Genomic DNA, 23,236 nt, shown 5'->3' with positions numbered 1-23,236 from the left:
TGAGTTGCAGATTATGGTCATGTGCAATATACTCCTTATCAGTCTCAGTGTATTCGCTTTTCTCTTTGGGAACAGACTTCTGTGGTATACGAACACCATTTTCAACAGATTCAAGAATAATCTTCATAGGCAAAAATGGACCATTTTCCAGAATCCCAATGTACATGGGATTAGCAACTCTGATGTACAGCAACATCTTCATCTTCCAGTTGTTGTAGTCATCCTTGTCAAATGGAGGTACTTTGATTCCTAACTTGTGTGTCGACATTGTTATCAGATAAAATTACGATTGTACGGACAGCTAGCTTTTCAGATTGGTTACGGATCTCAGATCTGTATATCGATCAGCTAAGCTCTGATACCAATTGTTAGGTCCAATCAGACGTAGAAGGGGGGGTTGAATACGTCTGACCAATTTCTTCGATTTAATTTAATTGCGGATAATCTTTGTTTCAGTCCATGTTAAATCAATCGTAAATAAATAACTCCAGCAAGTCGGGGAATATTCTTGTATTAGAAATAATCCTCGGGTGCTACAAATTCCAACACAAGTGTCGGCTGCAGAGACTACAATCACTCTAATACAAACTCTCGATAAAGACGATCTTCTAATTTTAACTCTCGAGAATGTGTATAGTGTGTGCACTTACAAAGTGTGTAGTTGTTTTCAAATGAAAACATTAACCTCTATTTATAGGCTTTCCAACAACTAACCATGGTTAACGAGTTCGTCCTGGACGACTTGAGTTCGTCCTGGACGGATTAGATTAATTAAAAATAAACTAACTCCACAAGAATAATGAAAGTGGCGCCACTTACATATATAAATATATGTATATCAAAGTTGCGCCACAATTGCTACTAGCAGTATTCTCTTTACTGAGAAAATTCTAAGTAAATTGTGTGAAGGTGACTATATATACAGGAGGCGCAACATTTGACTTTCTGGTCAAATGTTGCGCTCCATTCATGTTCAGTGAGGGCTTTGAGTTAGTCATATTTCCAAAGAAGGAACCAAGCGCAAGTTTTGACTTTTAGTCAAACTTGGCGCCTGATTCTTTCTTCACACAGGGCATACAGAGGTGGAGTACTTAGAATTATTCTAAGTGGCTTGAGTGGCGCAAGTGTTGACAAGTCAAAGGTTGCGCTTTTGACTTGTCAAAGGTTGCGCTTCACTGCAGTGAAGTCATGTAAATGCCTTAGACAAATTTACAAGTACTCTCCCTTTTTTTTTTGCACCATTATATATATATATTATTAATTGTTTATTTAATTACTTGAATTAATTATATTCAGGTAATTCACAATTAATATATATATATATATATATATATATATATATATATATAATGAGTTCTTTGGCAGCAAATCCTGGAGTAGCTCGATTGACTTGATCAATTAATTCGTTGATCGAATTCACTGAATACTTTCGTATGTCCTGACGTCCTGTGCACTGGTCTGGTTCACGAACGACTCGAACTGAAATTATTCTTTGAATTCTTTGCTTGATAATCTACTTGATCAGTCATTCCGGGTTAGATGTTGCTTCGATAAATTTGATTATAAATAATCAAATTAAATATACTGGAATCTTCTGGTCTTTGATACTTGATCTTCAGGCAATCTTGATAGCAGACACATTGAACTTTATTCTTCACTGAGCCTTGAACATATTAATGAACTTCTTTCAGTAGACGGATGCTCGTCTCAGATATCTTGATTGTCTTTGTCTGTTCGTATCGAATCTTCAACCTGTAGATTCCTGTATTATACTTACGTATTGTTTCCTGTCTTTTATTGTGTTGAGTTATCGTAATTACAGTTACGTTACATTATGCTTTACAGTGTAACTTATATATAAATATATATATATTAGTTTGATATTATATGTGAAATATTTATTTAATACTTGACTTGTAAATTAATGTTTGATGTATGTGGATATGTAGCTGTATTTATGTGTAGATGTAGATATGATTAATAATTAATAATATATTTTAGTTTTGATTTTGTAATTATACTATGTGTTCCAAGTATTCTGGTAGTACTGGGTGTTAGCCTACTTGCAAATGTTAGGGTTTTATATGCTGGTTGTGTGTCAGGCTAATTGTAAAATGAGGTTGTGTGCGAGGCTACTGGTAAACTAGGGTTGTATGTCAGGCTACTGTATACTGGGGTTGTTGAAGCATGTGATGAATACTTTGAACTTTTTAAATTTGATTTTTTATTATAAATGGACTATATTTTAAACTGTGATTTTGCTAAAGCGGGATATTAATTGTTTGTATGAAGTTATATCTTTATCATGTGTATTATATATTATTATTATTATTATTATTATTATTATTATTATTATTATTATTATTATTATTATTATTATTATTATTATTATTATTATATTTTGGTGTTTATATATGATTTCAAAAAGTCATGTATATGTTAATTGTTTTCCATGTTTTCTATTTTTTTTTAAAGATGGTTGTTATGTGCTAATATAATAAATAATCATCATATATCTTATTATAATTTTTGTGCCTAAGATTTATTGTTCGGATATTAATATAATATTCTTGTTAAATACATGTCTAGGTTGAGCTTATATCGTGTATCTGAATCTTTGCGGATAAAAGGTAAGTTAACTTTTCAGTCTTGCTATTGTATTTATTTGAAACTTTGTTTTGTTTAAATATTTGGTTCAAGTTAAATATTTTAGATATAAGAATTCTTAGTTAACTCTGACCTAAGAAACCGTTAGCATCTGCGTATAGTTCCGAAACTAGCCTATGATACCTTACTAGGGGGTGCCTGTTGTGATACTTTCAGGATTGCACACTTTATGATACCTTAGTAAGGGGTGCATTACTGACAAAGTTATGAACTTATGATACCGCGTCACCGTGTATTTGTGACCTTAGCGAGCTGGGGAATTATCTTATATAATGATTCTGGATTTATGAAACTTATGAAGTTATGCACAATACTTGATCCATTAGCTTGTGTGATTGGTTATCTTGCTGGGCTTGTATAGCTCATTACTTACAACTTTTCTGGTGCCTAGCTTTTGGGATCGGGAAAGAATGGGCTTAGTTTGCTCCAAAGATTTGAACTTGCAGATTTTTAGTATAGAGTTGTGTCACTTTATTCGAGATTATATCAGATTATGATTTTCTTGATTTTAATTGTAATGTCGATGCATTTGGATTTTATTATATTAAATGACATTTGAGATTTGAGATTTAGCATTTGAGTATTAATTATTGGCTTTAAGAATTGGGTCGTTACAATTATAGTCCAATTTTGCAATTTTATATATTAGTATTGGTATTACATCAAGATTTTTATGATATAAAATTTATTTTATCCTACAAATATTAATTTTAATCATTAATATACTTTTTATAAACAGCCACAAAATTATTGCATTCGACAAATATTAATATTGAATTATTAATATAATTTTTATAGGCCGTCACAACTAGTTATATACACCCTCTGTCTCATTTTGGTTGTCAAATTTGGTTTTGTGCCGGTCAAATTGACTGAAATTTACTAATATTTTATTAATTGATAAAATTAAAAAAAATATATCATCGGAAATTACTTTTAATCTACTTTAGAAATGTAATTTTCAATTTTTTAAAATAATGAAAGAGTGATTCATAATCTTTGGTCAAAATTTAGTCAATTTGACTAACAAAAATAGAAATGTGACAACTAAAATGGTACTCCCTCCGTCCCATTTTATGTGACCTCATTTTCTTTTTGGACGTCCCAAAAAGAATGAACCTAGAATACTTACTATTTTTGAACACTACTTTTTACTATTACACCCACTAACTCTATATTTTATACTCTCTTATTATTAAATAAACACTATTACACCCACTACTTTTCTCCACTATCCCAAATCTATTATTAAATATTGATAGATCCCACCACTTTACCCACTTTTCAACTACATTTACTACTTTTTTCTTAATCTCCGTGAAAGTCAAACCCATTCATATAAAATGGGACGGAGGTAGTACGAAATATAATACTAAACAGCCGGGGTTCTACCGCCCCAGGTGATATGCTCCGATACCGACCGTGAATAAGAATATACCAGCAGGCAGCAGTTATAGATACTTATCCGCTGTTTCCTTACGAAGATAGTGGAAAATAATTTAACGTTAAATAAAACAAACAGATTCTCCCTCTTTAGGCTAAAAACCAGGGCCGGTTTTGAGGGAGTGCAACAAGTGCAACAGCACAGGGCCCATGAAAATTTAGGGCCCCCAATTTATGACTACTTTCTATCTTTTGGTATACTCATGATAAATATAATATAATATTAATATCTCTCTAATTTTTATCATTATTTTATTTAAACACTAATCAATTCTCAACTCCCTCTCTCTCCCCGCAAACTAGTACACTGTACAAGCAATAAATCTCACACGCCCACACACATATTTAAGTCTAACTACTCAAAAAACAAACAATTTTTCAGTTGTAGTAGTCTAATTTTGTTTATGATATTTTGTTATTTTAAATATATTAAAATTTTGTTTTGTCATTTGGAAGGGACTCATTCTTAAAGTCAGCACAGGGCCTCAAAAAAGTCCCAAACGGCCCTGCTAAAAACAATAATAAAAAAATCAATATACTTTGGCATTCACGTACGGAATCCTAATAATCTTATTATTCAACCCTTTATAGATCGAGTGACTCGAGTCGAGTTGCGTGTACAGGAAAGTAAACGATAACAAATGTCGTACATTTGCAAGAGGCTTATAACTCCCCCTTTTCTTCATCAATTCAAACCTCCTAGTCACGAGTGGAGCAATTTATATGTCCGCAACAACCTCAATACCTCGTCCCAGAATAGACACAAGTTGTTTTATACGTGTAATAACAGCTTTGGGCAGCGTCGAATGAGCATGATTGAGTCAGCTACAACTCGCGTGTCTACGGACAGGGATGACGTGGAACAACGACAACAAAGTGTCGGAGCTCTTGAGCAAGAAGCTCTTGTTGCCGACGGGTTGACTCGGTTGAACTCGAATCCACTCGAAGCCACTCTCAATCATCTGGTTTGTTTCTACTTCTTTTGCTGATAATAACTTATGTTCTTTTGTTAATAATTCATGTTTAAGAGAGATTTGTGTTAATAGACATTTGAAATTAGAGAAAGTCAACTAGTGGTTGTATGTACAAACTACAAGAATGAGTGGGTAGTTTGGTTGAGCCAGATACAAATTGAACATTCCTATTTATAGAAAGTATGGGAGCAGATATGTTTACCGAAAATTGTTTACATTTTAATTCTGGCGTAACAGCAAGAGAAAAAACCTAATAAACTAATTTTCCTATGTAATTAATTGCGGTGTCGAGAGCTATGCATTGTTATTAGAGTCAGAGATGTAAATTCACGAGCTCTGATGTTGCTTCCCTGCTACATTCTGTTTTTTCTGGAGAACGGAAAGGACTCGGTAGTTTTTTTATTTTATGCAATTGCTTAACTTTTAATTTTGAAAGTATGACAGCAAGTAATGAGCATCAGTTTGTTGGTTGAATTGGATGAACTTTACTAAAAACTTTTGGAATTGGATGAAAATTATTGACAGAAGTCCACAAAATAGATTAAAAAGTTTTATCTAGTTCTTAACTCATTCTAAAACTTTTAAGTAGAAGGAATGTAATTGCAGTTTCTGTTGTTGAAGTGCTGATGTATATATCAGCTCGTTATTGATTTTATATATTTCTCGGGATTCCGTTTATCTTGTTGAGCAACGTACAACACCCCTACTTGGAATTTTGTTTTGCTAATCTGTGTGATTACACAGCTGTTTTATATACTGTCAGATTGTCAGTAGTTTATGATATGATTTTCTTGTAAATGAAAATTAAAGGATTTGTCCAGTATGATTTCCTACTAATTGAACATTTCATTCCAGAGCAAGTGGCTTATGGTAGCACTCTTTTCTCTAGTCCTCATTTTGAGGCATGATGCAAAAGCAATTTGGATTACAATGGGTGCCATCCTAAATGTTGGCCTCTCCATCACCCTAAAGAAGATACTAAACCAGGAGCGACCTTCATCAGCCTCAAAATCGGACCCTGGGATGCCATCCTCGCACGCACAGTCGATATTCTACATTGTCTTTGTAGTGATTCTGTCAAGTAAGTATCTCCCGCCCCTCTACTTTAAGCTCTGCAGTTTGCAAATAATATTTTGGTTTTCTTAATGTCTAAAGTAATAAGAAAGAGAAATGCATGATTGAGTATACTTTGCCAAACAAACAAACAAACAAAAGAATAGCATATAAAATGGCATCTTGTTGATAGGTCATGTGTCATTGGAGTGATGTGTATTAACAAAATCCTATATATATTTGGTTGCTATTGCAGTGATGGACTGGGCCGGAATGAACTTACTTACTGCTCCTTTTGCTGGTGCTGTCTTGGCATTTGGTTCATACTTTGTATGTATACACTGAACTAACTCAATAGCTAGTATACTTAAATACATCCACTCCATATGTGCTTTTGTAGTTCTGTTATATAAGGGAGATAATATTCTGTAGAGTTGCATGTTATTTTTGATGATTTGAACTTTCCCTCTGTATGACATTTAGGGTCTACATGATAGTTTTATTTACATGTATAGTATGACCTTATGACCGGTATGGGTACTGTAATAATTTTATACAACTAAAGTATCACGCCACTAAGCGGTAAGAGCCATCTTAATATCTGATTGGAATAATCTGGGAAGTGTGCTTTTATGCAAGATGAATTTGTGTATTTGTTATTTTAGTGGATCATATTAGCACAATCTGTTCGTGTGATGTTCTTAAGAAATGGTTAATCTGATTATTTCATGCTAACTAGGCATCTGTAATTCTGTATTTGATACAAGATGAAAATCTATATGTTGTTATTTTTGTGTGTATGATAGAAGCACAATCTGTTCGTGTTATATGCTTAAGCAATAGTCATTAGTTCATGCTAACGAACATATGTATTATGACCATTGACCAAGTAACTGTGTACGTCATTGTTGTCACGGCGCTCGACTAGTCGACTAGTCACGACTAGTCGACTAGTCGGGTTGAGAAAATCGACTTGAGAGGTCGACTTGCGAATTGTCGACTAGTGGGTCGACTTGGTCGACTAATTAATCAACTTATCGACTAGTCGGTCGACTTGGTCGACTAATTAATCAACTTATCGACTAGTCGGTCGACTTGGTCTAGGGATGGGCATTCACCCCGCCCCGCTCGACCCCAATCCAATCCCCGCCCCGTTCAGGTCGGGGATTCGGGAAATTTTTCGGGGTCGGGGCGGGGAACGGGAAAATTTTTATAAAAAATTCGGGGATTGGGGCGGGGTGGGGGATTTGCGTCTCCCCGCCCCGATCCCCGACCCCGATTGTATATATATGTAAATAATAATATATTTATATGTAAATAATAATATATTTATATATATTATACTAAATTTATTATTAAAAATAGATACCTTTTATAATATTATTAAAATTTTAAGAAATAATATTTTTATTTTATTGATCGATTATTACTATATTGTAATATAATATATTTAATAATTTTAAAATTATCGTTTATTTATATTATAAATCAAGTTTAATATGATTTGATGTTAAAAATATGAGATAATATCATTTTATTAGTATACTATGAGTTAGTAGTTTGTTTTTTATTGAAAAAGTATATTATATATTATAAAAATATTTTTTTAATTAAAAACTAAAATTCCCCGAATCCCCGCGGGGATTCCCGTTCGGGGTTCGGGGCGGGGTCGGGGATGGGTATTGAATTCGGGGATCGGGGGTAGGGATAGCACTCCCCGGCCCCGAATTATCCCCGTGCCCATCCCTAAGTCTTGGTCGACTAGTCGGCCTACAAGTGTAAAATTCAATCAAAAATTAAAATGAAAAAAATATAAATTCTAAGAACATGCACAAAATCAGCAATGATCAACATGTTAATATAAGTTTATGTATACATAAGTTGATTAAAACTATACATGTAGTATAATCTATTTATATATTGGTAGTGTTTATATGTTGGTAGAGTCAATGTGTTAATGTGTGTAGTGTGTACATGAAAGGGGAAAAAAGATATGTTTGTAGTCAACATATCTATTTTGTGATTGATATACATATGATTAGTTATAGGAAACCACGTACATAATATGTATATTAATATATATTATTTAATTAATTATTAATTAACTTTTCGACTAGTCAGCGGCTAGTCTACGACTAGTCGACAAGCTGGACCTCTATCGACTCGACTTATCGAGGTGACAACCATGGTGTACATTTCCCAAACTTTCAGTCCTGTTGCTTGTTGTATGAAGAGGAAATGATAAAGACTCACCGTCTCAGCTGTGAATCTGATACTAGCATAGAGATTTTTAAATATATATTTGCATTTTTGTAGGCTTGGTTACGAGTTTCCCAGGGATTTCACACCATCAGCCAAGTAGTCGTTGGTGCTGTGGCTGGATCAGTATTCTCTGGGCTGTGGTTTTGGCTGTGGGATGCAATTGTTCTTGAGGCATTTATCTCCAATTTTTGGATTAGAGTTCTTGTAGTAGTTGGAGGAGTTGGATGCATTTTGCGCTTTGCTTTATTCGTCATTCAAGACTGGATTATGGCTGAACATTGACATGTATATCCAGCTTAAACACTTTTAAAATTGTATTTTATCCATAGCCAATATAAATGGATGTAGTTTTAGTATAATTCTTTGGTGCGATTCAAACTGGATGGATCATGGGGTTGACTCTGTCATATCAGCTTCAAAATTATGAGTTGTTTGACAAAGGCTTCGGTGCCATCTTTCAATTGATACTCTTTTCAGTTTGTAACTTGCAAATAAAACATCTGAGATATATGAAATTTTTTGAACAATCTGAAGATAGTTTAACATTTATCTTTGTTTTCCTTCTTGCATTAAATTGCAAAGAGCCAAAGACCAAACTGTGTATATAATAGTTGAATATTTTGAATATGTTGATCTTTTGGTGAAGATTGCGCTGTTAACGTGATGCTTACATTTCATAATAAAAGATCAAAACTATGCATCTTCTGACAGTGTATTAGTAAGAACTCTGTTTGAGCATTTGGCTTAAACTTCGTAGACCGATACCTTAGTGGTGTCCAATATGCTTGCCCTTGTTCCTAGCCAACCACTGAGCCCTCCTAGCTGCCCTTGCCCTCTTCCACCTTTCAATATTCGCCATTCGTGCGTATATTTTGCGGATTTGATGAAGTTTGTGACACTGGTAGGTAATTATGTTTGTTGTTGAGGGAGTCTGGCTCAAAACAACCTCATATCCGTCTCGAAAGGAGTCCATTCCTTCAGTTAGTAGTTGCCAGAAAAGGCCTCCAGCAGCAGCACCGCCGCGCTTGGCTGATGCATATACCTTGTAATAAACAGTTTGGAACTGAAGTTCCCTCTGACGAGGGCCGGACCCAGAATTCTTCAAAGATTTTCCGAATTCTGTGATGAGCAATGGCTTCCGAAGAAGATATTGTGCATCTTGGATGTGAGTGTTTAGCCAGTTGTTCATAAAATCAAGTTGGTTTTGGTCATTTGAGCCTGGTAGCCTTGAAGTTGGCAGAGAATAGCATAACACAAACAAATTAAACTGTCAGCTTTTGTATCAATTCAGCAGAACTTATTAGTTTCACCTTGCTATAAGCCTATAAAGTTGATAATTACCATTGATCAGGATAGGCATGAGCTGTAGCAAAATCAATTCCAGGAATTCGATTATTTGCAATGAAATCAGTTCCAATTTCATAAGCAGGGTTAAGGGCCTTCCTCTGAGGCGTCGAGGGTCCATAAAAACCTTCTAAACCAGCTTCAAGCAAGTGGTTTCTGTCAATAGACTTCACATGAGAAGCCATTTCCGATATCCAGGCCTGCCAACAAAAAACTATCACAACACTGACAGCAATTAAACAAAAACTCTAAGCTCAGTATAACTTATCGAATATGAAACCAAATAGGAGGCTGCTTTAATCCAGAACGGTTCAGCGCCGCTTGTTTGCCTCTATATATGTTAGGAATCTTTACATGCCCTGTTATTCATAGATCTGGAGCAGGTTAAACCAGAATTTAAATGTCGTAAAAACCTGAATAGTCCTGCCTGATGGATCTGATGTGCATCTTGGCTCATTCATAAGCTCCCAAGCCATAATTGTTGGTTCATTCTTGTAAACAACTCCAGTGATGGTGTTGTATCTGTTAAGCACAGTCTGCGCAAAATGTAGAAAATCACATAAATAAAGATAACATCCAAGCACATCTTGCCATCCCCAGACCCTACTCACGAGTCGTGTAAATTCAGTCCGGTTCACCCTTTTCAGTTCAGTAAGCACCAAACTTCAGAAATCAAAAAACAATGAAAACCCAAGTATACCTACCTTTATATGATTCTTGTAGTATCCTTTGACAACAGGGTTTCGAAAAAATTCATCATCAGATGCTATGTACTGGCCTTGATTTTTAGCCCAGTTGACATACTGCATCTTTCCCCCAAAGCTCCCATAATTATTCACTAAGCTCAGTACAAGCTTAATCCCATATCTTCTTGCCTCAGCCACAACAAAATCCAGCCCCTTCGCAGTTTCGACAACAATATAAGCAAACAAGAACCCTCTATACACATGTGCAGAAACACATGATGAGACTAGTTACAACCAGGGGCGGATCTAGCACACATATGTTAGTGGGCATCAAGCAAAATTTCGGAAAACACCTATGTATTGTTAAATTTTGTGAGGCCACATTTATAATTTTTCAAAATTTAGAATGGCGAAAACATGTAAAAAAAAATATTTAAGGGAGACACGTGTCCCCCGTACCTCTTCCTAGATCCGCCCTGGTTACAACAAAATATGATACCTGAAACATTTGCTCATTGTAAGAGCCAGGAGAGAACTGCAGGGGTCTGTATCCACCATCACTAAAAGCCCAGGTTCTGGCAACTGATAAGCCGTGGCTAGAAGCCTCTCTGAATGCAGCTGAGACTTTGTATCTTTGAGATGGATCAGAAGCCACGTACATTAACCAGTAGGCATTGAATCCATTGGCGTAGTAAGGGCTGCCATTTAGCATGAAATGCACTCCTCTGGTAGTGATGAAGCCATTCCCAGCTCCAACATTGATTATGAAAGAGTGTTGGTTGATTAACAGAGCAAGAAAGAGTATGACAGTGAAGTGTTTAGTACTAGTCATGATCAGTTGAGCAAGAAGAAGAAGAGAAGTGAAGGTTTTAAAAGCAGAGTGGGAGAGACAGGTGGGGCAGGTGGACAAGGTTTTCATTTAAGATGGGAAACTTTTGATTTGAGAATGCTTGCCATGGTTATTGTTCTGTTCTTTAAATTTGTTAAAAGAAGAGCCAAGGACCATGTTGTGGTCAAGGATATTACAACTCGAAAATGTATACTACTACTACTCCCTCCGTCCATTTTTTTACACGTATTTTAAAATGTTAAAAAAATCACATCTAAACATAATTATTTATAATAAAACTTATATCAAATAAAAATTTAGATTCTAAACTTTTATTTGATATAAGAATTGAATTTTTTTATTGAGCGTAAATATTACTTTTTATCATCTCAATATACGTGTTAAAAAGTCAAACATCAGTTAAAATGGGACAGAGGGAGTACTGTTTTTATTAAAAGATCTTCACAATATTAAGTGAAATTCACGTATTAACTGCAAATTTGATTTCTCATTCTTGGGATCTGATCTATATTACGATACTATGTTTAACTCTTTTCCAACAGAGTACTCTCTCCGTTTCAAAATATATGACGCTTTAATTTTTTACACATATTTCAAAGTGTTTTGACCAAGCATCTAAAATCATCATTTTTTTTAAAAAAAAATTATACTTTAAAATTTTGACTATATATTTTTATTTAAAAAAATAAAATTTTAAAAATAATAAATATAAATACATGATCAAAAGATTTTAAACTACGTGCAAAAAGTCAAAGCGTCATGCATTTTGAAATGGAGGGAGTATTATTTTGAAGGGAGGTATTGGATTGAAATTCAGGTTTATTCAATTTGGATTTAAAAGATATATTAGAATATTGTGGCATTCAATTATGTTATAAAATTCGATGATATTCAATTAAGATTTTACATTATCCTTAAAATCTGATAATATTTGATTGTGATTATTTAAAAATCATTAAAACTTTGATGACATTTTATTATGATGATGGATTTTGTGAGATTATTCGATATATTTTGTACTTTTTAAAATCCTATCATAATCATGGGATCTTAACCGTATTATAATTGATTCTAAAGACTCTACATCAACTCTTTATCACAGAGAAATAAATATAAGTGGATGATCATGAAGTTAAGTTATTGTACTATTTATCGTCCAAAATTAAATTAGTCAAGGTGCGCGAAGACAACCAGATATTCGAATAATTAAAAGATAACATTTTACATTGATAGCTAAACTAATACATCTGACCTTTATCATCTAAACATCAGTGGCCTCCCTCCTCTCCTCCTCTCATCTAGGGTTTGTGCATTTTCAAGTAAATCAAGGGGCTTCCACTGGTTTTCTCCGGTGGAAAGCCCCAACCCCTTCATTTTTTCTTTATTCTCGTTAATTTCTTTTCAATAAAATCCAATCTTTTGGGTGTTTGTGTGTCTCTCCTCTTGGAGTGTGTGTCTTGTCTCTCCTTTTGGAGTGTTTTGTTATGTTTTTGTCTGGTTGTGATTGGGTTCATTTGGTGTTGGATCTATTGAAAACGAGTTTGTTGATATTTTTGGTGATCTGCAAAGACTGTATTGATTCTGAGACGGTGGTGATTATTGCAAGAGCTCACCTTTCACAATCAAAGATACTTTCGGCATGTCTATAGCTGGTATCCGGCATGTAGATAGCTGGGGTGCCTTCGGCATGTCTATAGCTGGTGTCCGGCATGTAGATAGCTGTGGTGCCGTTTCTCCAATCTCAATTCATACGATTGTTGTTTTTGAACATTGGGCTAACAATGGGTTTTACGTGATACGGTCAATTGCGATGGTACTATTTCCAGAGATGTTGGTGCAGTTTGGATCATTTGGGATGTCTTTGATTTCGTTTTTAGTTTCAAGAATTTTTAAATTCTATGTGTTAAACGATCAGGAAACAAATCATCTAATTGTTTTTAGTATGTTATTTATTTTACCACCTGGTTGTATCGGCAGTTGGGGATTTGTCCCGGCTGTATTATATTCAAGTTAATGAAATCTTCTTGCATTTGTCAAAAAAAAAAAAAGATAACATTTTACATTGAAGTTGTGATTTTCAAACACGTCGGGTTTGGAGTAATTTGATGCCATCTCAGAAAATGTACATTAGCTCTGTCAAGCTTTTTCCAGGTGGGGGTTCTAGTGCATGGATGGATCACAATTCACAAATCCATCTAGTCATGAAAAATAGTACTACTCCTTATGGAGTAGTATTTGAATTTTGAAGTCTAGATGACATGAAATTAAATTCAGTTTAGACAATAACCCATGTGTAAGAACTTTAAAACAAGCTGTGGTAGAATGGTAGCAAAGCAAAAAATTGCAAGCACCCATTGAGGCGCAAATATCATACCAAGTTATCGACTATCTAAAATCTGAAGTTATCACTTAAACAGCTTATAAATACCAAGTACAAAATTACTTATCACTTAAACAGCTTATAAGTACAAAATTACTTATCACTTTTAATCAAGAAATCACTTAAAAGCAATAAGTAATTTCTTTTAAGTTAAGGCAAACGGCCCCTTAGAGTTTAGAGTCCCATGTGAAGAGTGAAGTAAACAAATGAATCTGCCTCTTCCCTCTCTTTACGCTCCCCCACACAGTGGACAGTGGCGAGCATGCTCCTAGATACAGTTAAGAGGGCTTCTTATTTATTTTCATTTTTTACGATATAAGTTTATATGCTTTATAAATTAATATTTGTTCTAATAATTTTCGAGTGAGCCAGAATCGGAACCAGGTGTCCCGGAATAACAGAGGATAAACCCAACATTTGGTTTTTCAATCGTGCTCATTGAGGGGCTTCTTATTTCTTAATTGCTGCCATCAATTGCAGTGCCTATGTTTTGAGAATGAGAAACGAGTGATATGTAGTAACTTATGTGACTAGCGTCGTAAATTGAGCTATATGACGGTCTAATGCTTAATTTCCAGGCTGTTCAATTTGTAATGTGTTCACTCGTGGATGAGATTTTAATTTGTATATATAACTATTATATTTTTTTATTTTTATACGGGTAACTATTATTGATGAATATAAATTATACTCTCTCCGTCTCATTCCATTGTATAGGTTACTTTTTGAAACATTTTTTAAGACTCTTCCAAAATATAATTATATAATATAATTTTTAATTTTAATTTTAATTTATTATCCAGAATAAAAGTTTGATGTATAAACTTTTATACAAATAAAACATTATAAAACTAGTATATTTTATGAGTCTCGAAATAAGTGTAAACTGCGAACGTATACGGGACGGGGGTACTATATGATCCATAATTTTAAATAATAAATATATTTTTTATTTCAACTAGTCAAATGATTTTTAAGAGTTAAATATTTGATTTCAATGTTAAAACACAAAAAAATGATAGCAGAAAAATGAATTACAAGAATGTGTGGTTAAAATAATTTTAAATATACATTATAAATAAAAAGTTCATTTTACTTTGTAACGTCCCAAAAAGAAAAAGTGATTCAGATAAAATAGGATGGTGGGAAGTACTTTAAACTGATAGACACATATTGCTCGGTCTGGATTATATAAGAAGATACGGCTCCTTCAAATTTCGAACCACCTTCAACACAATCTTTACAAAATTAACCACCCAAAATTTTGTTTTACAAAACTAGCCACCCAGAAGGAAGTACACGTCCCTCATTCGGGCGGACAGAACTATGCAACCATAGTCTGTTCACCCCAAGCTCGGGCGGACACAATATGAAGCCAGTGACGTGTCCGACCCAATCAGGGGTGGCCACGTGTGCAAAAGCTCCTTCTTTCGTGCTATTTTTTACATTTGTACGGCTGTGTTGCCATAACGAGCCGACAGGGACTAATATTTGATGCACTACAATTATTTCAGGCATCGTCTGATTTGAGACTAAGGACAAACTACGGCGAGTATTGGAAGAAAGTTCGGACCCACATACCGCATCAAAGGATCATGGATGCCATCAGGGACTTAAGTTTTGATTGCATATTTAGGCTAGGACAGTTGAGGCATGACAGGGGGTTGCTTACAGCCTTGATCGAGAGATGGCGTGGAGAGACGCACACTTTCCACCTACCGTTCGGAGAGGCCACTGTCACTCTCGAGGATGTTCATCACATTCTCGGGTTACCCACTGAGGGTGATCCACTCATCCTCCGTGGAGAAAGTACCACCGTAGAGGATAGGCGCGACCTGGTAGGCGAGTTTCTTGGACTATTACCAGCAGATGATGATGATGTTAACAGATCTGGTTTAAAGATCAAATGGCTGGTGCATAACTTCGGGTCCTGTGAGTGGTTGGATCCAGCGGATATAGGTTATGGTGCACAGGTTTCCTTTCATGTTTGGGCGCACCTACTATGCGTTATTGGATCATTGTTCCCCGATAGCAGCAGGAACCGCGTGCAGCTTGACCTTCTCTGGTTACTAAGGGACATGGGCAAGCTGCGTCAGTATAGCTGGGGCAGTGCTGTTCTTGCCTTCCTATACAGAAAGCTATGTTATTCTAGTTGGGCAGGCAAATCTGATTTCTACGGCTACGCCACATTGCTACAGGTAATACTAAACCAACCACAGCTTTCTTGTCTTTATTGTTGCATGATTTATGTTTGTCAGTTATTCATGATGTGCACTTGTACTAACCTTGGCCCTAGGTGTGGATTTACGAGCGCTTTCCATCACTAGCGCCTAGACACGCGGCTGAACCCTTGTTCGAGTACCCACTTACGCTGAGGTATGTTATCACTCCTTCTGTTGATTAATGCATTCATATTTTACACATGTATAACCTCTGACCACTTATGCCAACTTCCACTGTAGGTGGAAGGCGCCACTTAGCCATGGTGATGTGCCGTGATCGCAGAGCCGCATCACACGATACGAGTTAGATGCGATGACTGTCCAGCAGTTTCGATGGAGGCCATATGTTGATTTACCTACGGAGCATCACCCGGAGCCCACTATGTACTTGCGTTGGACGGCTCCCGCCCCCATGATGTACATGTCCTACATTGAGTGGTGCAACACAGACAGGGTCACGAGGCAGTTCACGTTTATGCAGGGCGTACCATTTTCCTCTCCCTACCAAAATCATCAGCGGCTGCACGACCACTACAACAAGTCCGTTGATTGGATGTACGCGAGGCAGCCATTCGTTGATCTTTGGGATACGCGTATCACTTGGGCCCTCGCATCTCCTCCACTGATGCATGGCGAGGGTTGCACTGCCTCATACCTACCATGGTTCCACAAGGTCACACGTCGATACGTTATTGTTGGGAATCAATAATTTTGATGATAACGTAAACACTCTGTAACATGTTTTATTTAGAATCTTTATCAAAATTCAGTTGTAATTGTTCTACTTCTTGTCCTTGAGAATTATCAATGGATGGATAGAATAGGATGGCTAATTGTAAATATCCAATGCCATGTAATGTTAGGAATCAATAATTTTGATGCTAACATAAACACTCTATAACATGTTTTGTTTAGAATCTTTATCAAAATTTCAGTTGTAATTGTTATATTTCTTGTCCTTGAGAATTATCAACGGATGGATAGAATAGGATGGCTAATTGTAAATATTCAATGCCATGTAATTTTATCTAAGTGAAGGATATTCAACTGATAAGATGTAACTATTCAACTGATGAAGACTGGATCATGTTTCAACTGATGAAGTCCAAGCATTCAACTAAAGACAAAGTGTTCAACTGATGATGCTAAGGAATTCAACTGATGAGACTGGAACAACATTCAACTGATGAAGTCTGTAATTCGTTCAACTGATGAAGGTACTTTCAACTGATGAAGCAAAGAGCAGTTGAAAGTGACTAGAGCTTAAGTCTGACAAATAACATGGATCGAATTACACTAAAATAGACAGGGAAGCCTGATTAGGACAATAAAGAAGAACCAGAAACATTCTTGTCTCATGCAATGCAATCTGGATCAAATCAAGATGATGGTCAAAGATGAAGACAACACAGAAAGCATGCATAAGACAAAGATGTGCAGCATAGTTTAGATTAGAGTGCACAATTTGTATTCTAGTTAAAAGCTTTGTAAAACTTGGAGTATATAACCAAGTTAGTAGCATCAGTTGAATGTGTTCGAATACTTGAGAGAAAATCTGAGAGTTAGAAACTGTTCAAGTGATGAACCTACAGCTGTGCGAATTGTAATCAATCCACAGATTCTTCAATATAAAATCTCACGAGTGGATCATTCAATCCACCCGTATTTTTAATACTTGGTGCTTTTCTATTTTGTTGTTTTAAGTGTTCTTGTTCTTGAATCTTTTAATTTGTAAAAGATTGTATTAAACCCCCCCTTCTACAATCTTTCTCATAGTTGGTGTAAAATAACATGTAATTTTATCTAAGTGAAGGATATTCAACTGATGAGTTGTAACAATTCAACTGATGAAGACAAAATATTCAACTGATGAAGCTAAAGTATTCAACTGATGAGACTAGAACAGGACTCAACTGATGAAGTCTGTAATTCGTTCAACTGATGAAGCCACTTTCAACTGATGAAGCAAATAGCAGTTGAAAGTGACTAGAGCTTAATTCTGACAAGTCACATGGATCGAATTACACCAAAATAGACATGGAAGCCTGATTAGGACAATAAAGAAGAACCAGAAATATTCTTATCTCATGCAAGGCAATCTGGATCAAATCAAGATGATGGTCAAAGATGAAGACATCACGGAAAGCTTGCATAAGACAAAGATGTGCAACATAGTTTAGATTAGAGTGCATAATTTGTATTCTAGTTAAAAGCTTTGTAAAACTTGGAGTATATAACCAAGTTAGTAGCATCAGTTGAACTTGTTCGAATATTTGAGAGTAAATCTGAGAGTTAGAAACAGTTCAAGTGATGAACCTGCAGCTGTGAGAATTGTAATCAATCCACAGATTCTTCAATATAAAATCTCACGGGTGGATCATTCAATCCACCCGTATTTTTAATACTTGGTGTTTTTTCTGATTTATTGTTTTAAGTGTTCTTGTACTTGAATCTTTTAATTTGTAAAAGATTGTATTCAACCCCCCTTCTACAATCTTTCTCGTAGTTGGTGTAAAATAACAACTATTAACCCCGACTACTGGTCAGAGGAGCATGCCTTTCAGGGAACACAGCTTTCCACACAAAAACTGGTAAACATCCGCTCCCTTTACTTGTTGTTCTCATTGTATTTCGTACAATGTCTGATTTAAGTATACATGTCTATAAACAGGCGGAGCAGTTATCAGCTATGCAGCATGCCATTGACCCTTCTGCTCCTGATTGGGGTCAGGCAAACCATATTTTACAGGATCTGATTTCTCGTGCAGAGTGTCGACCTAGGGGACGGGCCCCTGCCAGACCTAGGGGACGGCCCCCTACCAGACCTAGGGGACGACCACCAGTCAGACCGGTAGTGCCCGAAGAGGGCACTTACTACACCCATGTGGGTAGATCACACCTTGGAGGCACCTCACATTCTACGGAAACTGAGGGATCAGGTACTTCTGAGGTTGGTGGATGGTCTCCATTCATTCAGCCCTCTACATATGAGGCAGATACTTCTGAGGGGGCACTACTAGAAATTTGTCAATAGACATCGGTATATAGACATCGGTTGTAGTTGCACCCGATGTTAAAAGATCCTTTAACATCGTCCAAAAATTAACTAATGTCTAATAATTCCAGGACATCGGTGTTTTTCGTAAACGATGTCTAATGACCTATCTTAAAAAATTTAAAACACAGGCGGTTTTCCTTCCACTCCTTGTTTCCTTGAACAAGTTGCAAATATTTCACACGGCACGACACCCCATATACTCTCCCCAAATAACCATATATTTCCCCTGTGTACACCCAGGTATTCCCGCTTAGTAATTTCCATTCCCCCCATTTTTGTAACCTAAAAATTAAACAAACAAACAAATACTCACAAATTAAAAAAAACTCTTTCACTCCTCTCTTACTTTCTTCCCATTTTTCTCTCATTTCTCGCCTACTTCAAACCCTAGATACTCCCAGTCCTAATCACTATCCTTTGAGACTCTTGCTGCTCGGCGTCACGGCATCTCTTGCTGCTGCTCGCCTCTCTTGCTGATTGATGTCTCCATTCGAAGAAATATTAGCTCTCTCCACTGGTAATTAGCTCGCACACACATGTGATTTTGGATAATGATTTTGTTGTTTTTTTATATGAATGCCAAATTAGCTCTATTTTGGTTAATTAGATTCTGATTTCGGTTAATTAGCTCTATTTTGGTTTGATTTGTTTATATATACATACCCATCTGATTTTGATGATTTTGGTTGATGGTGTTGTGTTTATGCCAGATTAGCTCTATTTTGGTTAATTAGTTTCTGATTTTGGTTGATTAACTCTATTTAGGTTTGATTTGTTTATATATACATCTAATTTGTTTATATACACATCTGGTTTACTTGGGTTAGAACTATATTTTGTTTGTATGTATGTTGAATTATCTCTAAGAAACTCTATGTACCTCTGTTTGTATATTTGGGCTCTGCTAAAGAGAAATTACAATATTTACTGCTCTGTTTAGTCATTACATATACATGTGCGTGTGTGTTTAAATCTGTACATTTGTATCTAATGTAATTAATGGGAATTAATGGGCAGAAGAAAGCAGAGAACATAGTGGATGTTTTAAATAACAAAAAAGGTACAAGAAGTAAGAGATAAAGCCTCTGCAGGTGATATGACTAGGGTGTAAATAAGTTGATACGCTCGATAACCGCTCGGTGTTCGGTTCGAAAAAAACTCGGTTCGAGCTCAGTTCGATTCATAAACGAGTCGATCTTGAGCACAATTTTAAGGTTCGTTTTATAAATGAGCTGAACTTGAGCACGGTAGAGTTCGACTCGATTGTTCGCGAACAAGTTCGAATTATGAGTTCGTGAACTTGGCTCGTGAGCGTAGTTCGTGAACTAGCTCGTGAACATGGTTCGTCAACTCGGCCCGTGAACTTGGCTCGTGAACCTGGCTCGTGGATGTGGGAGTTTTATTAATGAATGATTTACTATGAATTTATGATTCCTTAGAGCATAAATTAAAATATTGTTAGAATTTTAATTTATTATTTTTAATTAAATTAAATAACAAACAAGCCCGTAAATAAATTTATGAGCATAAGCTAGCTCGTTAGCAAAGTTTATTAAACAAGCTCGTGAACAAAATTAATGAGCGGTTGGTAAGCAAAAATTCGTGAAACATGTTCGTGAGCGTAAGTTAATGAGCGGTTCGTGAGCAAAAGCTCGTGAGACAGATCGTGAGACATGTTCGTGAGCGGTTCGTGAGACGTTCGTGAACAGAGTTATTCCTTAATGAGTCGATCCTCAAGCAATATTTTTGGCTCGATCCAAGCTCGAGCTCGAGTTCGCATTCGCTAATTTTTTAACAAACAATACACGAGCATTCTAGAGTTCGGCTCGGCTCGGCTCGGCTCATTTACACCCCTAAATTATGACAATATGACCATTATGGTTGATTCCCGGAAGATCCTGTAGATACTCAAGAGAATCAAAAACATGATGCCTTGTGCATATGCTGTACCGACAATTCATACTACTGTAGTTGGTGACAACTTTCAGTTTGAAAGGCTCGGTGAGTTACGAATACTTGAATTAATATTCTGTATTAGAATAAGCAAAATAAGGTTTAAAAAACAAATTAAAATCTTCATGATATGATACCATTGTATAAGTGTTGGGATTTTAAAATATGGTATATGGTGTTATAACTCAATCTTGTGAAGTAATTAACAAGGAAAAGCTACCAGTCATTCATTAATTTTCTATGTGTAACATGTAATTGCAGGCTATTTTGTAGTCGATAAGGACTCGACCTCTAATAAGCTTGTTTTCAACCGAAATGTCACCTTAAGGGACAATTATGGCAATGGAGGGAAGTGACTGCCTTGGAGTGGAAGTTCGGCATCAGCTAGTCCTTTGAGGTCATTCTTCACTGGGGCAAACTTAACAATTTTCTTGTGTTAGTTAGAACTAAGGTCCGGATCCCTAACATAGACTGTTATAGAGTCAAAAAAGACTCATTCTAGTGTTCCTTTGGAAATTGTATGGGTGGATATATATTTTCGATTGATAATGGTTGAAATTGTATGAATGCTATTTGGTTTAATGAAATTGAGTTGTGGTATTATTTCTTTATTGTGTGCAATTTAGCATATTTATGGTCATTACTTCTGTTTTTTTGGAATTTTATTTACAGACATTACATCAGTTTTTCTTACAAAAAGGATAAATAATTTAGTGAAAATAGGCCAATAAACATCAGTTAATACTTCAAAACAATGTCATAATGAGCATAGACAACGGTTTTATACTTATATCAGATAATCAAACATCAGTCTATTAGTTATAACCGATGTGGTAATGAACATAGACAACGGCCAAAAATTGATGTCTAATGATTGTCACATAAACATCACCGACAGCAACATCGGTTGCGATGGTCAATAGACAACGGCCAAAAACCGATGTTTATTAACATATATATAGTAGTGGGGGTGCATGGCCCCAGTGGGTTAAGCTCCCTACATATGCAGCAGTGGGTACTTCTGAGGCTGGTTATACAGTTAGATTAGGGGATGACGAGGCACAGGATGATGAGGGTCCGTCACTGGATCACTTGGCAGAGTCATATGTATATCGTCTTGACATGTCGTTCTTAGAGGACCAGCACCACACACCTCCTCCATTCACCCAGGTGTCGTCCTTTGGGAGCCCTACATACAGATTCGAGAGTTCAGCTGTCAAGTTCACTCCGATGATGTCCACCACCGGCGAGGGTTTTACCACACCTTTACCCGCTTTTGCTTCATATGCAGGGGATAGTAGCCCCTGGGCGTACGAACCTATGCGTCCACTGAGAGCAGCAACACAGCCGTCGGAGGTTGAGGAGGTGTCCGAGGCTGAAGAGCCATCTGAGCATGAGCAGAGACATCAGCCACCTAGAGCTGCGAAGGGGAAGGGTCGAAGATGTCATACTGGAGTCTGGAAGCCACTTCTTCGGGCATAAGAAGAAGTAGGCTTTTCCTCTTATGTACTTTGTTTATGTTTATGTACTTTTATTACGCATTTGATTATGCATTTTGTTTATCTTTATGTACTTTTATTCGGGTAGAACGGTTTATGTACTTTGATTATGTTTATGTATTATGTGCTTTGTTCTCTCATAATGTTGTATAATGTTAGCACGACCCATTTACATGATAAACTCTCCTAACTAGGACTTTGTCACAGTAGCACTTCTCTACAGCAACGGGCTCCATAAGTGTGTAAATGTTTTTCAGTTGTGAATACAACCAAGGTGTTGAGGGACTTATTTATAGGTGAAAACATGAGCACAAGGACAACAGCTTTCATGTAGCAACATTAAAACAATATTTAAAATTTTGAGACATACACAACTTAATAAACTTAATAAGGAATACAACAATAATTGCACATTGGTCAATCTGGCATTTTTTTGTTGAAGAACCCTCTCCTTTAAATTTTCCCTTAAGGCGTTCAAATTATTTCTCATGCTTCTCTCTAATCTTTTCCTTTGCAAAATAATTCTCTCATATAAGGTCACTCATCTCTCGAGTCATTTAAGTCAGCACAACCGTAGAACGTGGTTCTAGTGGATCATCAACCCAAAACATGTAACTGCACCCGTCCGGCCACAATGGACATCGTGACATATTTCGTCCAGCGTTTGGCCCAGTCCCTCGATACGTACGATGAATGGCAAGCATTTCACAGTAGCATGTATCCCCCTCGCTAACCTCATTTGCTCCGCCATGTAATTAAGATGTGTTTTCAAATGTGTAAACGAGCTTTCCACAATTTATAACCAATATTTCGTAACAAGGTCACATAATCTTTGCAGCATACTA

At 36.1% G+C, this 23,236-nt stretch overlaps 3 protein-coding genes across 3 annotated transcripts; 2 read left to right on the top strand and 1 right to left on the bottom strand.

Annotated features, from left to right (window-relative positions):
* Positions 1–4,689: 4,689 nt before the first annotated feature.
* On the top strand, positions 4,690–8,926 carry LOC108224087 (lipid phosphate phosphatase epsilon 2, chloroplastic). The gene is made up of 4 exons (XM_017398638.2): positions 4,690–5,075; positions 5,940–6,165; positions 6,394–6,467; positions 8,454–8,926. Exons 1-4 carry the CDS (start codon positions 4,752–4,754, stop codon positions 8,679–8,681), a joined length of 852 nt encoding a protein of 283 aa, XP_017254127.1. The 5' UTR covers positions 4,690–4,751; the 3' UTR covers positions 8,682–8,926.
* A 47-nt stretch (positions 8,927–8,973) lies between these two features.
* On the bottom strand, positions 8,974–11,384 carry LOC108224086 (mannan endo-1,4-beta-mannosidase 7). Its single transcript, XM_064094248.1, has 5 exons — positions 10,929–11,384; positions 10,448–10,642; positions 10,157–10,279; positions 9,741–9,943; positions 8,974–9,625 (listed from the first exon to the last, which is right to left on the bottom strand). The coding sequence occupies exons 1-5, from the start codon at positions 11,346–11,348 to the stop codon at positions 9,166–9,168; spliced, it is 1,401 nt and encodes a 466-aa protein (XP_063950318.1). The 5' UTR covers positions 11,349–11,384; the 3' UTR covers positions 8,974–9,165.
* A 3,870-nt stretch (positions 11,385–15,254) lies between these two features.
* Positions 15,255–16,158, top strand: LOC108221381 (protein MAIN-LIKE 1-like). The gene is made up of 3 exons (XM_017395264.1): positions 15,255–15,857; positions 15,956–16,035; positions 16,122–16,158. The coding sequence occupies exons 1-3, from the start codon at positions 15,255–15,257 to the stop codon at positions 16,156–16,158; spliced, it is 720 nt and encodes a 239-aa protein (XP_017250753.1).
* Positions 16,159–23,236: the final 7,078 nt, after the last annotated feature.

This window comes from Daucus carota, chromosome 5 (assembly GCF_001625215.2).
Source record: "Daucus carota subsp. sativus chromosome 5, DH1 v3.0, whole genome shotgun sequence".
Classification (NCBI taxonomy): Eukaryota; Viridiplantae; Streptophyta; class Magnoliopsida; order Apiales; family Apiaceae; genus Daucus; species Daucus carota.
This window is presented reverse-complemented; position numbering and strand designations above follow the sequence as displayed.